Below are 16,135 nucleotides of genomic sequence, written 5' to 3'. Positions count from 1 at the left end.
TCCTGTACTATCTCCTGCACATCTCTCTGGCCTTTGCTTATTTTTTTGTTTTGCTTTATATATTTTATTTTAAATTTTTCATTAGTGAATCACCGTGGGGTACAGTTACAGACTTACAAACTTTTGTGCTTGCGCTTCAGTCATACAATGATTGAGTACCCATTGCTTATTTTTAATTCGTTGGTATGTTCTGTGTTCCTGGCAGCGCTCAGGAACAAACCTGCCTTGGTGCTCAGAGGTCTCTCCTACTTATTTCAGGGTTTAATCCTGATCTGCAGGCAAATCAGTCCACTGCACTCTCTTTTGGCCCTGGGAAGTTACTTTTGAGTTACACAATATAAATGAGCTGTCAGTCAGTCTGACACCCATCCCAGCCCTCCCCCAACTCCCCACCATAATTTGGCCTGAACAAATTTTTCATTTCTGAACAACTCCCAGTAATTCTGTTCAGAAAAACTAAGTGTCAACTTGATTTTAGGGCCACACCCAGCAGTGCTCAGGGCTTATTTGTAGCTCTGTGCTCACAGACCGCTGCTGGTAGGGCTCAGGGGACATATGTGGTGCTAGGAATGTAACTTGGGTTAGCTGCATGCGAAGCAAGAGCCTTACTCACTGTGTTTCTCTAGTCTCCTGGGTGTCAACTGGGAAAAAGGAAAGGCAATAGGTAGGAGAAGAAATGATCAAATAATAATATATAGGAAACTCTGTAACTGTACCAGAGAAGATCTATTTTAGACCCTTCTCAATTTAAGAGTTCTACAGAAGTGATTCCACGTACCTGAATGCCACAGAAAGTGACATTGCTTCAGTAATGAGAAAAACACACCCACTGGGTGATGGAAAAAGTACCTTGAAGCCTGGGCCAGAGTGGTAGTACAACGGGTAGGATGCTTTCCTTGCACACAGTCACCTGGGTTCCATCCCCAGCATCCTATATAATCCCTCAAGTACCACCGAGTACCAGCAGGAATGACTCCTGCATGCAGAGCCAGAAGTAACCCTAGCACTATCCATGTGGTCCCCAAACAAAACAAAACAAAGTACTTTGAAGCCAGAGCCCGTAGGCCAGGTTTGAGCCCCCGTTTTACTGAATATTAGCTGTGAAACTTATGGGAAGTCACACAAACTGTCTCCTGGCTTACAGGATGGGTACTAACTTCAGCTTTTTGTGTTGTTTTGGGGTCATATTCAGTAATACCCATAACTTACTCCTGGCTCTGTGCTCAGTAGTCACTCCTGTGGGCTCAGGAGACCAAATGGGATGATGGGGATTTCTCTGGCCTTTAGTTGCATGTTTTAATTTTCAATGTTAGCCTATCTCAAATTTTCAACGTGTGTAGTGTTTCAACTATAAGATTTCATGTCAATATAAACTTATACAGATGGGCCATTCTTACAATCATTAACACAACATTCTTGCTCCCTGTGTGTATTTTGCCTTTATCTTCCTTCCTTCACAAACTAGATGCAATATTCCAGCTTAAAATGCTTACTTTATACACAGTACTGCCCTCTAGTGGCTATTTTTTCTTCAGCAAACCATTTAAGGGATCATTACAGGTTAAAAGCTCTTCAAAGATCTAGGGTTAGATAGCACAGGGGATAAGGTGCTTGCCTTTTATGCAAGTGACCCTGTTTGTACCCTGAGCACTGCCAGGAGTGATCTCTGAACAAGAACAAGATCTCTGAACAGAACAAGGTGTAAGCCCTGAGCTGGGTGTGCCCACCCCTCCCCCCCCCCCAAAAAAAAAAACCCTAAATAATCTATCTGTATATCTTAACTGTTTACCGGCAAAGGAACAAAGGCATGCGCGTCCTGGGGCTGAGATCTCCAAGCCTGCTCGGATCGGAGCTGAGCATCCTCCACCCAGATCCTCCATATTCCAGTGGGCAGGGGTCACACCCACCAACTGGCCCCCTGGCGCTGTGTAATCCCATCAATGGCCAAGACCCAGAGACTATAAAACCCAGCTCCCGGAAGAGAACAGCGCAGTCTCCTGCCCCTGCGCCTGGCTGTCCTCGCCGGGGCGCCTTTGAGGGGAGCGGGTTGAGTTTCCCTCCCCGCCCTGACCAGGGCTCCGGCAGCCGAAGACCTCCAGGACCAGCCACAACCATGCTGAGACCATTCTCCACATACATGAAGATACCGGTAGAGGTACCGGCATATTCCAGTGGGCAGGGGTCACACCCACCAACTGGCCCCCTGGCGCCGTGTAATCCCATCAACGGCCAAGACCCAGAGACTATAAAACCCAGTTCCCGGAAGCGCGTGGCCGCATTTATGACATCTCATTCTTACTTTGAACAAACCCAGGGGGCTACCGAATGTAACCTGCCCACACGGCAGAGTTTGGCAAACTCCCCGTGGTGTACCCAATATGCCAAATACCAGTAACAATGATGGGTCTCATTCTCCTAACCCTCAAAGAGCCTTGAATATGGCACTTTTTAAAAAATCTCAGGGCTAGGACGAAGGAGACGTTACTGGGGCCTGCTCGAGGCAATCAAGGAACAACAGGATGGTCGTGATCGTGATCTATCTTAACCGTTAAGAGGAAAAACCCTTTCGCAGGAACTGTGTTAATCCAGTAATAAAATATACGCATATGGAGTGAAGCAAGTTTTAATTGAAACTCATTTAGAAAGACGTGAGGGGAGAGAAAGGAAGTGTGTGTTCCAAGAGAGAACACAGACTTCTCCAGAGTAGAAGTAGGTAAAGAAACAGAGACAAGCAAAAGCAAAATATATGTTTGAGAGAACACGGGCTTGAAGAATATGCCCAATAAATTATATTTGATCTCCCTGAGCGAAGCATCCAGCCGTGGTCAGGGTCACCATCTAAAGCCACTGACAAGGAGCTGGAGATAGTATATGGAGTAGTGGCTCTGACCCTGCACATGGTCAATCTGGGTACAATTTCTAGCAACCCACATGGTTTCAAGAACCACCAAGAGTGGTCCCTGGGCACTAAGCCTGGAGTAAGCCCTGAGTATAACCAGGTATGGCCATGGCCAAACACTCACCACGCTCACCCCAAATGCCGCTTGACCATGAAAGGATATCCCATTAGCTTCTGGGTTTAGTTTTGCATGTTATAGATACCCATTTAGAATCAATGTATTAGGGACATTTCCTCTTAATACCTCTTTATTTGGGGGGGGGGGGGGCACACGTAGGGAGCCTCACGGAATATTCCTGGCTCTGCTCAGGAGTGGCCCCTCGTAATGCTCAGACTATCCACTGCCTTGCCTCAAATCTACATGCAAGCTAAGCAAGCACCTTAGCCATTCTACTTCTCTGGTACCACTCAACCTTTACAAACCTAACCCCTCATTACTTTTTATACGTTTATTTTTATTTTTGGTAACACCTGGTGGTGCTCAGGACTTACTCCTGACTCTACACTCTGATATCCCTCCTGATGGGCTCAGGGGACCATGTGGGGTGTTGAGGATCAAACTCAGGTCGATCACATGCAATAAGAGTGCCTTACCCCCCCCCCCCCATCATTGTATAACTGAAACACAAGCACGAAAGTTTGTAAGTATGTAACTGTACCTCACGGTGATTCATTAATAAAAATTTAAAAAATAAGTTAGGCCGTTTGTAGTATTCTATTACCATATGTAGTAAACGTTTAACATTTTTTAGCTTAAAAAAAAGTGCCTTACCCACTGTACTATTCTTCAGCCCCTATTTCTTTTTTTTTTCTTTTTATTAGTGAAACACAATGAAGTACAGTTGTAGATTTACAATTTTTTGTGCTTGGGTTTCGATTATACAATGATCAAATACCCATCCCTCCACCAGTGCCCACTTTCCACCACCATGGATAATATCCCTCCCACCCCCACCCCCCCATCCCACCCTGCCTCTGTGGCAGGGCATTCCCTTTTAAATAATCCTACCTGTAAAATGGGAGGATATTTTTTTTAAAAAAACCCTCAGAAAAATAAATCAAACTATAAAAATTGAAATTTATATTCAAGATCTACCCAATTTACTTACCTATTTTGCTTTTGGGTCACCCCAGTGGTGCTCACCTGGCTGTGCTAAGGATTGTGTAAAGCAGGCAGAGCAGCCTTCTGAGCTATCCATTTTTTCAGTCCATCCATTAGCCGGCATCCTCACAGATGCAGTTAGGCCAGACGCAGTCAGTCAATCCAGGTCCAATCCCTGGTGGTCTCCGGGACCTTATGTGGTGCTGGGGATCAAACTCAACTTGGCCGTGTGCAAGGCAAATGCCCTACCCACTGTCTTACAGCTCTGGCCCATCTTTTCCACTTTATTTTGGGTTTGGGGGCCATACCTGGCAGTGCTCAGAGATGGTGGTGCCTGGAGGACCATATGGGAGGCTGGGGATCAAACCGGGTTGGCCGGCCACGTGTAAGGCAAGCACCCTTCCTGCTGCGCTATCCCTCCAACCCTCATCTTTTCAATTTTAAAAACCAGGTTAAGACAAAGAACATACTCAGTCCATGTAAAACAGGCCAAACTGGAAAGCAGGACATCTGAACACCCCTCCTTACCGTCCCCCCCCCCCCCCCCCCGCCATTCCAAAACACAGGCTATACCATAAAACAGCAACCTGTTTTCCCCGAGGCTCTTTAATAACAATAAATGACGACACCTGAACTTGCATCTTTATTTTTTGAAACAATTTTTGGTGGGTTTTCAGCCACCCCCAGTGGTCTCAGGGCTTATCCTGGCTCTGCAATCAAGGTTCACTCCTGGCAGTGCTGGGGGGCTCAGTGGGGTGCTGCGGACAGAGCCTGGGTTGGCTGTGTGCAAGGCACGTGCTCTACCTACTGTCCTATCATTCTGGCCCGCATCTTTATTTTTGTTGTTTTGGGGCCACACCAGAAGGTGCCAATAGGCTACTACCTGCTTTGTGCTTATGGCTCACCCTGGGCTGAGCCGAGACCACCATGTGGTGTTGGGGATTGAACTTGGGCCTGGCACATACAAAGCACCTACTCAGCCCACCGAGCCATCTCTCCTGTCCCTGAGCTTGCATGTTTAAACACAGTTCAGGATTTAGGAGCTTCTGGGACCTTAACTTTAACCCAGCCTTCCATGACAGTCTTACTACTTTCTAGTACAGAACAGGACACTGCAATGACAGCAATGAACCGCTTCAATTTTTTGACTTCTGCAGATGCTAAAACAACTTCTCCAGTATATAAAGGGGCCGGAAAGTTAATTTCCTGGGAAAGAAATACACAGCCTGGTCCAGGCATCTTAGTGCCCAGGAGAGCTGAAATAAGTCCATTAATCAGAACTCCATGCACAATTGTCCTTCCAAACTTGGTGTTTTTTGCAAAATCTTCGTTTAAGTGCAGAGGATTGATATCCCCTGTTAATTCTGAGAAGGCGATCACATCGCGTTGCGTGAAGGCCCTGCTGAGCTCAGCCCGGTCTCCGACCTTCACGTGCATGAGCTGAGCGCGTGGGGTGCTTAGCCTGGGACGGGGCCAGCAGATGCCCCGCTGAAGCCCACCCCACCAAAGGCGAGAGCCGGAAACCAGAAGGACCATCTTCAGCACCCTCAAATTCCACCAACAGGAGCTTAGCCGACTTCAGTCTTCCAACATTATACTGGCACCAAAAAGCAGAGGAATGCTTCTGAAACTGAAGACCATTCAATCCAATACCAGTTCCCTACTATTACCAGACAATGCAAGGAGAAATGGAGAAACCTAGAAGAGAGAGAAAAGGTAACTTCAAACACCAGGAGAAAAGTGCCCTGAGACAGAGGGCAACGAAGAAGCATACCCAGTTTGACGTGACAAATTAAGTTCATGCATTAGCACTTTGGAGGGCCTACTGGGAAGAAGCCTTAGATATAATTAAATGTTCAAGATAAGCTTAAAAGCGCATTCTAATAAATATGGGATGGTATTAAGCAGTACGGGAAAAGATAAGATTTGACCTCAATAGTTTCATCCCCAAACATTTCCCATTTATTTCACATTTTCAAAATTGATGGAGGACCTGAATTCCCACTCCCATCCCAGCTAAATGTTAACCATACCATGTATGCCCAAAACAGGGCACATATCAAAAGGTGGTTGGACTCCTTACTAAGTGACACTTGGCAATATGTAAAGGTATGTTTTTTTTTTACCTGAATGACTCTGAAAGCACATTTCTTGCCTTTGTAAGATCCTAACAAGGTCAAAGAGCTCCAGAGTTTGACGAGGCCACTGAGGAGAGAAGAAGGAAGTATAAAGATTCGTCCCTGAAACATCTCCCTTGTACTTTGGTTTGTGCGGTTCTAATTTTTCATCCAAAAAAAAAAAAATCAATTCAAATAAGACTCTAAAAGTTGAAAGTGCACAGTATGTCATTAGGCAGAAGAAAACCTGAGCTTCTGCTAGCAATGTTTCTATGATACACTTTTATGAGCTTGCAACTACGACCCACAAGTGGGAGAAGCTACAGCTGGAAGCAGTGGTTTAACAACTTCTGATATAAAAAGGATAAAAACCAAGTCAGGGGGCTGGAGAGATGCAAGTAGGCACACAGTCAACCCTGGTTGGTACTGTATCACACGATCCCCGAAGTACCAAGTCAGGAACAGTCCTTGAGCACTGCCTGGTGTGACCCAAAACAACCCCCCCAAAAATTACAAGTGTGTCCTCCACCCTCTGCCCCCCGTCCCCACAAAAGCCAGGAGATAAAAAGCAAAGGGCTAGTGAGCATGCTTCGTACAAGGGAGGGTGGCTTTGCTCCCAGCACCACAGTTACTCTGAGCACTGTCAGGAAAGCCCTCATAGGGAGGAGGCCCTGAATCCTCTGAGTGTGGCCCTGACCAAAAAGGAAAAGGTTAAAAGCCACCACTTTGGAATTCAGCTTCTTCTGGGGGATGGTGTGTGTGTGTGTGTGTGTGTGTGTGTGTGTGTGTGGGTGGGTGGGGTTGGACACCTGACAGTGTTCAGCACTTACTCCTGGCACTGCGCAGAGGATCATTTTGGGGTGCCTGGGAGAGAACACGGTTGGCAGTGTGCGGTGCAAACACTCTACCCACTGTAGCGTAGTGAGTGCTGCTTCTCACAACATGGAGTATGACTCCCATTTTTTTTGGTTTGTTTTGAGTGGACTGGAACACCAGGAAGTCCAGGGGCTTAAACCTGGGCCTCTGTCAGGCAAAACATGTGCACGAACCCCCTGAGCCTTCTCCCAGGCCCCGATCATCTGTTTGGGCAGCACAGGACCTCCCAAACCATGCAGTGCTCAGCGGGCCTGGGTACAGAGCACGAGTAGCCCTGAGCAATGTCAGATGTGGCCCCCCAAAACAAAACAACAAAGAACAAGCTGATCGATGTTTATTTATATTCTCTCCAGTTTAAATTCACAACAGCTGTTCAGCATTCAGAATGACAAAACTGTTCACATTCTCAGAAACGAGCATGTTTACTCTATTTCTCCATTTATCTTTGTGTATACTAGAAATGTTCAACTGTTTCTCATACCTGCTACATACTCTCAATATGGCTGATAAAGTCTTCTCCTCATAGGTCAGGACATCCAAAGGTAAGGCAGCACCCACCTATGGTATAGAATGATGCATTAGCAAACAGAAGCCATTATTTTTACATTATACACACTACACACACACACACACATACACGCACACACACAAAAAACCCTCTATGTTTATTTTTTGGATCATGCCCAGAGATACCCGGGGCTACTTCTGCCATTGTTCATGAGACCACGTAGTGCTGGAGATCAAACCTGTGTCCCCCATGTGCTAAGCATGTACTCAGTCCACTGAGCTGTCTTTCGGCCCTGTCATTACTTTTTTTTTTTTTGCTTTTGCTTTTTAGGTCACACCAGCATTGCACAGGGGTTACTCCTGGTTCTGCACTCAGGAATTAGTCCTGGAGCTGCTCAGGGGACCATATGAAATGCTGGGAATCGAACCCGGGTCGGCCTCGTGCAAGGCAAACGCCCTACCCCCTGTGCTATCACTCCAGGCCCTGTCATCACTTTTAAACAGTAAGAATTCTGTCAACTATTTTCCTCATCCCCAAACCCCGTTATACTGGGCTGGAGGAAACATCCATCAGATTAAAATGCAAATGTGGAATCAAAAGCCCAATCCCTTATTGTCATCACATGCAGTAAGTGCAATCCCAGCAGCTGTGCCGTCTAATACTGGCCCCACAGTTTCTGGCCTCAGAGAGGCCATGTGCCAAAGTACCACAACATAAGCACATTTGCCCACAATGAAATACGCAAGCACCAGAGAATAGGTACACATTTTCCACTACATTAACAACACAACAAGGCCTAGGGAGAGAACTTTTTTTTTTAGGCCACACTTGGCAGTGGTCGGGGCTTAATCCTGGCTCTGTGCTCAGGGATCACTCCTGGAAGGGCTCAGGGGGTCATACATGGTGCTGGCGATTGAACCACGGTCAAGTGCCCTATCCTCTGGCCCAGAGCACATCAACTTTTTTAAGCATTACTTTATTTAGTGGTGTTAAAGTATGGCAACTGATTATTTAGAATGTCTGGAATGCTCTTCCTGCATTTCTCCATATGCTAATATAATTCCATCCAGCAAATATTAAATTGTTCCTTTCCTGGGGCCAAGGATTTAGCTTAGTTGTATAGCGCTTGTATGTCTGAGGCTCTAGTTAGATGCCCCCCTACCTCCCACCTCCACCTGCAAAGAAGTAAAAGACATTGTTCCTTTCCTGAATTGAGTATTAGGCTCAATCATGTACTATGCTTTGCACATACTGGACCACCACCCCTCATTCACAATACATATCATTCTTGCCTTGAATTGTTTAACATGGTTTCCTGCTGAAAAAAGGATCACTGGTCCAGGAGGCAGAGGCCATGTCTATCTGTTTACTAGTATAACCCCAGAAGGTACACGACACAGTATTTCTTCCTTAAACCTTCGATTTTGAAAAATTTGAATCTTAAGTAAGATCCTAGAGATATACGAGAGGTTCTGTGTATCCTTTACCCAATCTTCTCCAATGTCAGTATCTTGCATGCTCTTCAATACTAATATAAGAAAACTCAAACCAGTTTTCCCAAATTTTACCGTAAGCATACTTCGATGCAGTTTACCAGAGGCAGCTTCATATTACCATGACATCACAAGATAAAGAACTATCAGAAAGTTCTCTCCTTTTATTCCTGTAGGATAGCTAGAGCAGCTCCTACCCTACGATCACCAACCAAAGGTAACGTCTTCTATCATTTTGGTTGTTTTAATTGGGGGGGGGGGGACACACACGGGACGACACTCCTGGTCCTGTGGTAGGGGTGACGCCTGGCATTGCTCCGGATACCACATGCAGTGCCAGGCTTCAAATCCACATTGTGGCCACAGCCCCACCTGAACACCTTAAACTCCATATCCTCTTCCCAGTCCTATATAATCGTTTTTTTCCAGAACAGTATATGAAAGGGCCTGCCCTATAGCAGTATGTCACCTTTGGGGATTGGCTTTTCCACTCAGGGCATTCTGGGAAGAGCTGATTAAAGTGTTTTGTTTATCAACAGTTTGTTCTTTTTAATTACTAAACTTACTCATGGTATTCATGTACCCGTTTATTCATTATTTAAAGGACAACTGGCTTACTTCTACTTTGGGGCTATTACTAACAGTGCTGCCATAAACAAATGTTTACAGCAGACCATGTTTTTGTGTGAATATAAATTTTTTGTTATTTATACTAAAAGGTCTAGGCATGCGATAGCTTGGTTTTATGGCAAATTAATGTTCATTATCAGGGGCTGGAGCGATAGCACAGCGGTAGGGCGTTTGCCTTGCACGCAGCCAACATGACTGACCCGAGTTCGATTCCTCCGGCCCTCTCGGAGAGCCTGGCAAGCTACCGAGAGTATTCGATATGCCAGACACAGTAACAACAAAGTCTCCAATGGAGACGTTACTGGGCCCGCTCGAGCAAATTGACAATCAACGGGAGGGCCTTATTATTGCTTCTTGGGCCACACACTTCTATGCTCAGGGATCACACCTGACAATGCTGGGGGACCAAATGCAGTGCTGGGGATTGAACCAAGATTGGGGGGGGGGGGGGTTAGTTAATTCTGTTAGATGTCTGATTTTTTTGTTTTATTTGGGGGGCATACTAGGCGATACACAGGGGTTACTCCTTATTCTGTGCTAAGGGATCAATCATTCCTGGCAAGGCTCAGAAGACCATACATGGTGCTGGGGATTGAACCTGGGCTGGTTGTGTGCAAGGCAAGAGCCTTACCCACTGTACGACCTCTCCAGCTTCATGCTTTTTGTTTAGAATAGTGGCGCTATTGCGGACAGAACCCAGGGCTCCAGGGCTGCAAATTATGGGTTATCCCTGACTCTTGTTTTTTCATCTTTTACATCCTGTAAGTTTTAATCTTGATGAAATCTTCAGCAGATTTTCATTTGGAAGAAAAATTTTATTATTTTTTTGTGGATTAAATTTTTTTCCTTTTTTATTAGTGCAACACCATGAGGTAGAGTTGTAGACTTACAAATTTTTGTGCTTGGGTTTCAGTTATACAATGATCGAGTACCTATCCCTCTACCAGTGCCCATTCTCCATCACCAATGATCCCAGTATCCCTCCCACCTCCTCACCCCCCCCCCCCCATCCTCCCCATTCCACCCCGCCTCTGTGGCAGGGCATTCCCTTTTGTTCTCACTCTCCTTTTGGGTGTTGTGGTTTGCAATAGAGGTATTAAGTAGCAATCATGTTGGCAGAGCAATTTTAGAATCAAGTTATTTCCTGAAAAATCCTTTGTCTGCTCTCAAATCTACATGTTTTCAAGTGAATGCTGAGACAGGATTATGCCCAGTGCTGCTGTGATAAGGAGCTGCACCAGAGCACTGATCAGTATTATTACTAAGCAGACAGTTTAGTTCAGCTCACAAATTTTGTTTTTATAGTACTTAAGACTTCTGGGGCTGGAGCGATAGCACAAAGGGTAGGGTGTGTGCTTTGCACGCGGCCGACCCGGGTTCGATTCCTCCATCCCGCTCGGAGAGCCCAGCAAGCTACCAAGAGTATCCCGCCTGCATGGCAGAGCCTGGCAAGCTCCCCGTGGCGTATTCGGTATGCCAAAAACAGTAACAAGTCTCACAATGGAGATGTTACAGGTGCCCACTTGAGCAAATGGATGAACAACAGGACAGTGCTGCAGTACTACAGTGAAGACTTTCTTCTGGCTCTGCATTTAGGGATCACCTATGGCTAGGGAGGGGAGACCACATGGGATGCTGGGGATGGAACTGGTTGGTCATATACAAAGCAAGCACTCTGCCCACGGTACTATCACTCTAAACCCAGCTCACAGATTTTTTTTTTTAATTGTTGCCTTCAAACAAGATTTCCTCAGTAAAGAACGAGGTGTGCTAATTTATATTTGGATACAGGACAGACTATCTTCCTCATGGGCAGAAACTTATTCGTAAGTCGCCAGTTTGGACCACACTGTGAGTAGCACAAATATTAAAACAAACATTTGCCTACCTAGTTCCTTGTCAAGTAGAAGGAAGATGAGAAAACGAACCTACCCCAATCCATCATCTATGAAAACCTGCTTTTGAAATTTCACATGGCTTCTGAGTTTTTTTTTTTTTTTTAAATGCCTGGCAGTACCGTGGGACCTTATGTGGTGCTGATGATTCAAGCCAGGCTCACAAACACAGCCACACACAAGTGTCTAATCTCTGCACCATCTTTGACCCTGTTTTAAGAGTTTTAAGACCACAAATGTTCATTCCACCAGGTGACTCCATACCTCTCCAAACAGGTCCTTCAGGGCTGAAATAAGCAGCTGTTTGAACTGTGCAGCATTCAGTCCAATACCATGGTCTTGAAATTCTCTTTTAAAACATCAGAAAGAAAAAAAAAAACAGAGCACTGTTTTGCACTATTCAAGCTAATTTTTTCAAAGTAACTTAAAATAGGACTTCGGGGCAGGAGAGACAGTATATGAGGACTCCTGAGCACAGAGCCAAGAACCACCCCTCCCCCTCCCCCCTCCCCAAATAAAAAAATAAAATGGAACTTCAGAGACTGATCTTACAGGCACACTTTCATGTAGTGGTGCTCGGAGGGATTTCTGTAAACGATTCTTTCATATGTGGTGGCTGGGCCTGGCATCTTTCCCACTGTCGATCACACCTGTAGTAAGTGCAAAAAAGAGCCAGAAACAGATTACCAAAGTTCAAACTATTTTCACTTTTTGTTTGGGGGCTATACCAAGAGGTGCTCAGGATCTACGCTAGGCCCCATGTGCTCTAGTCCCATTAAATTACCTCTCGGGCCTCCTTATTTTCCACCTTTTCTGGGGGGGAAGGGTGAGGTTTTGGGGGAAATCCAGCAGTGTTAGGGACTACTCGTTGGTCTGTGTTCAGGGTCCCATCCCTGTGTCTATCCTACTGTCCTGTTCCCCCCAGCCCCACCCTCCTGGGGACAATATGGTGCCTGGGATTGAACCCAGGTCAGCCACATGTAAGGCTAGGGCCTTAAACACTGTACTATCTCTGTGGCCCCTAATGTTTCACTTTTTTGGGTTAGTTTTGAGGCTACATCCAGCAGTGCTCAGGGACTATATGTGATGCCATGAAATGAACCCAGTTACACAAGGCAAACACCTTAACCTCCATTTGTTTGATCGCTTGGGTTCCACCTTTCACGTCTTAGTTTTTGAATCACACCCACTGATGATGCTCAGGATTATTCCTGGTTCTGCACTCAGGAATTATTCCCAGCAGTGCTTGAGGGGGGGCCTTATGGGATGCTGGGGATCAAACCCAGGTCAGAGTAAGCACTTTACCCGCTGTACAAATCTCCAGCCCCATTTTCTACAGCCCCATCTTTCTCTTTTGAAAATGAAAATCTGACCTATTTGATTTTTCAAAAGACTTTCTATTTCTAGCTCAGTAAATCTTCATATTTTAGTCAAACGATGGTTATCCTTACAGACGCTAGGACATTTAGATATGTAGGCCTAGAGTTTAAAAATGCGATAGTAAGTGCCTCTCTGGCTGGACAGGTTTTTTTTTCCTCTTCTACTTTCCAGTAACTCTTTTCTATCTGCCCCTGTCCCAGTCCCAATAAACTTATCATGTAAGCCTAAAGGCAGTACTTTTTAATCCTAGATTCTTTCTTAAGTGCGGGCTCACCGCACACGCCTCAAGGCCATGTGCGGGTTGGGAAGGGGCATAGGTGATGGTGTTTAAATTAAAGGCAAGAGTCCCACCAGGCATTATTCAGTCCTCTGGGCACCCCCTGGCAGTAGCCAGGGCAACAGCTGGTATGCCCCAACCTCAGGTCTAAGTCTGCAAGAACGATTCAGAAGGAAGAAAGAAAGAAAGAAAGAAAGAAAGAAAGAAAGAAAGAAAGAAAGAAAGGAAGGAAGGAAGGAAGGGAGGGAAAGAAAAGAAATAGAGAAAGGAAGAGAAAGGAAGGAAGGAAAGAAAAGAAATAAAGAAAGGAAGAGAAAGAAAGAAAAAGAAAGAAAGAAAGAAAGAAAGAAAGAAAGAAAGAAAGAAAGAAAGACAGACAGACAGACCTCGCTATTTCATTTTTGAGATGAGATGCTCGAGGCTTGGCAAGGACAGAAGCAAAGCAAGCCAATGAAGTCCTACTCACGCCATCCCTCTGCTCAAAGCTCAGAGGCTGCGTGTCCCATCCCGCTCAGAGGGAGGCCAAAGCAACGAGCAGCTAAGAAACACCCTCTGTCTCCCGCAGCTCCATCTCCTCCCCTCCCCCACAGGTGACCGGCCGCTTTTTCCTCCCCCAGGGAAGGGCCACACCCGCTTCCCGCACCTCCCGCAGGGTTTTGCTCCCGTCTCCCCCCTCGATCGGGCCCAACCGGCGGCATCCCCATCTGACACAGAGCGCAGCGCTCCAGCGAGCCGCGGCCGGGTTCCGCGGCACCGACGCGTCGCCCACCAACTCTGGCAGCTTCCTCTTTTGCACTTGCGCTCCCTTCTCGGCTCCCCCCGAAGTGGACACCCCACCAGGCGGGGGTCTGACTCTTCACTTGAGCTCCCCCGTGGAACACACACCGCGCGCACTCGATGCACCGATGCAATCACCGACCCCAACTGCAGTTCAAAAAGTCGGGGGCGGGGGGGTAAGAAAGCTCGACCTCCTGCCGTGGGTCACTTAAAATTGCTCTGCGCTGACCTCGGCCTCCGACTGGCCGGCTCCCGAGCCCCCGGTGCGCGCCTGGCTCGGTGCCCTCGGACACCCACCCCCAGAGGGGCGCAGCACGGGACTCGCCGCGGTGGCTACGATCGCGCCGCCCGATCCCCACTGCGCTTGCGCACACGGCGCTTGCGTCACGCGTCCCCGGCGCGCGGGCCGACCGGACCCAGTCCCGGGGCAGGGCCGGGCTCCTCTGCGCCTCCACGCACACGCTCCCAGCCAGCCTGACCCCACGCCCCCACCACCACCACCACCACCACCACCACCACCACCACCAACTCATGTCACCTTTAAGAATCCATGCAGGCTTGGCGCTCCCACGCAGGGGCCAGAACCTCGAGCCGAGAAACTCCGGGCTTGGTTTCGTTTGGCCTCTAGCTTCTCCGCTTCCCCGAGCGTGACGTAGGTGCGGATGTGACGTAACTGTGCGCCGTCCTGCTAAGGACCCCGGCGAGAATCCTCAAAGATCGCGGGAGACGGGACCTCGCGGGCGCCCTCTGGTGCCCACTTAAAGTTAGCGTGCGTGTAAATGCCCTGCCGCTTAGGATGGGTTTCCTGCAGACTGGGATCTGGGAACTCGCATTATCAGCATGCATTTATCCATGCTTTCAATCACCTGGATGTTTGTCTCCTCTGCGGAGTGAGATGTCAAAAGTTCATCAAAGAGAGTACACCCTTGTGGCTCCCAGCACGCACGGTAGTTGTCCTCCCTGGGCTCACGTCAAGACCCTACTGGACCTTCTTTGCAAATATAAACCAGATTTTACATATGCGTTTCTCTAAACAGAAAATCACCCCCACCCCCTCACACAAAATAAGTAAAGTCACACCCTCCTGGTTAAGTCCGTATATGGTTACCATGGCGATCTCAAGACACAACCAACTATGGTTAGAATATGGGTGACACCTTGACTCTGAGAAATTACCATTTTTTTTTTTAATTTTTAGTAGTGAAACACCATGAGGTACAGTTGTAGACTTGGGTTTCGATTATACAATGACCAAATACCCATCCCTCCACCAGTGCCCATTTTTCACCACCATGGATCCCCAGTATCCCTCCCACCCCCATCTCCCCATCCCATCCTGCCTCTGTGGCAGGGCATTCCCTTTTGTCCTCTCTCTCCTTTTGGGTGTTGTGGTCTGCAAAAGAGGCATTGAGTGGCAATCATGTTGGTCCATAGTCTACTTTCAACATGCATCTCCCATCCTGGGAGGATCCTCCAAACACCCTACGAGAAATCACCATCTTAAAAGCCCTCCCTTGGGGCTTGAGAGATAATACCACGAGTAGGGCCCTTGCCTTGCATGCGGCAATGCGGTTTTGATCCCATAATGGTGTGCCTACTCGGATTGGAGTCGAGCATCCTCCACCCAGATCCTCCAAATTCCGGTAGGCGGGGGTCACACCCACCACCTGGCCCCCTGGTGCCATGTAATCCCATCAACGGCCAAGACTCAGAGACTATAAAATCCAGTTCCTGGAACCGCGCGGCCGCATTTGCGGCCGCGCAACATCTTATTAGTACATCATTTTATGACATCTTATTATCTCATTCCTACTTTGGACAAACTTGCAGGCTATCAAATGTAGCCTGCCCACAGGGCAGAGTCTGGCAAACTCCCCGTGGCGTACCAAATATGCCAAATACCAGTAACAATGATGGGTCTCATTCTCCTAAAGAGCCTTGAATATAATCTCAGGGCTAGGATGAAAGAGACGTTACTGGGGCCTGCTTGAGGCAATCGACGAATAACAGGATGATGAATGAATGAATGAATGAATGGTGTGTCTACTCCCACCCCCACCCCAGTCGGCTCTCCAGGACTGATCCCTGAGTACAGCCAGGAATCGTCCCTGAGCACGGCATGGTGCGGCCCAAAAATTAACAAAAAAAAGTCTCTCTTCTCTCTTCTTTGAAATACCATGA

At 47.2% G+C, this 16,135-nt stretch overlaps 2 protein-coding genes across 4 annotated transcripts; both read right to left on the bottom strand.

Moving 5' to 3' along the window:
• Positions 1-4,635: 4,635 nt before the first annotated feature.
• On the bottom strand, positions 4,636-5,537 carry HTD2 (hydroxyacyl-thioester dehydratase type 2). The gene has a single exon (XM_056129455.1). It carries the CDS (start codon positions 5,535-5,537, stop codon positions 5,031-5,033), a length of 507 nt encoding a protein of 168 aa, XP_055985430.1. The 3' UTR covers positions 4,636-5,030.
• Positions 5,538-5,562: 25 nt separating this feature from the next.
• Positions 5,563-14,595, bottom strand: RPP14 (ribonuclease P/MRP subunit p14). 3 transcript variants are annotated; one of them, XM_056129456.1, is made up of 6 exons: positions 14,493-14,595; positions 12,073-12,170; positions 11,785-11,869; positions 7,476-7,552; positions 6,128-6,206; positions 5,563-5,699 (listed from the first exon to the last, which is right to left on the bottom strand). In XM_056129456.1, exons 2-6 carry the CDS (start codon positions 12,147-12,149, stop codon positions 5,643-5,645), a joined length of 375 nt encoding a protein of 124 aa, XP_055985431.1. In that variant the 5' UTR covers positions 12,150-12,170; positions 14,493-14,595; the 3' UTR covers positions 5,563-5,642. The 3 variants fall into 3 exon arrangements, with proteins under 3 accessions (XP_055985431.1, XP_055985433.1, XP_055985432.1); XM_056129458.1 differs by lacking the exon at positions 14,493-14,595 and adding an exon at positions 14,097-14,120; XM_056129457.1 differs by lacking the exon at positions 14,493-14,595 and adding an exon at positions 14,063-14,100.
• Between the last annotated feature and the right edge of the window lie 1,540 nt (positions 14,596-16,135).

Source organism: Sorex fumeus, unplaced genomic scaffold (assembly GCF_029834395.1).
Source record: "Sorex fumeus unplaced genomic scaffold, SorFum_2.1 ptg000072l, whole genome shotgun sequence".
Taxonomy (NCBI): Eukaryota; Metazoa; Chordata; class Mammalia; order Eulipotyphla; family Soricidae; genus Sorex; species Sorex fumeus.
Note: the sequence above shows the minus strand (reverse complement) of the source record. Positions and strands in the feature narration are given on the sequence as shown.

Bases quoted from the DNA above. Each gene is read 5' to 3' on its own strand.
- HTD2 (XM_056129455.1), bottom strand. From the start codon at position 5,537: ATGGTCCTTCTGGTTTCCGGCTCTCGCCTTTGGTGGGGTGGGCTTCAG.
- RPP14 (XM_056129456.1), bottom strand. From the start codon at position 12,149: ATGCCAGGCCCAGCCACCACATATGAAAGAATCGTTTACAGAAATCCC. The intron at 11,870-12,072 runs GTAAGATCAGTC...ATGTTTTAAAAG, and splicing joins CACTACATGAAAGTGTGCCT to AGAATTTCAAGACCATGGTA. The intron at 6,207-7,475 runs GTATGAGAAACA...TTCTCTCCTCAG, and splicing joins ATATTGAGAGTATGTAGCAG to TGGCCTCGTCAAACTCTGGA.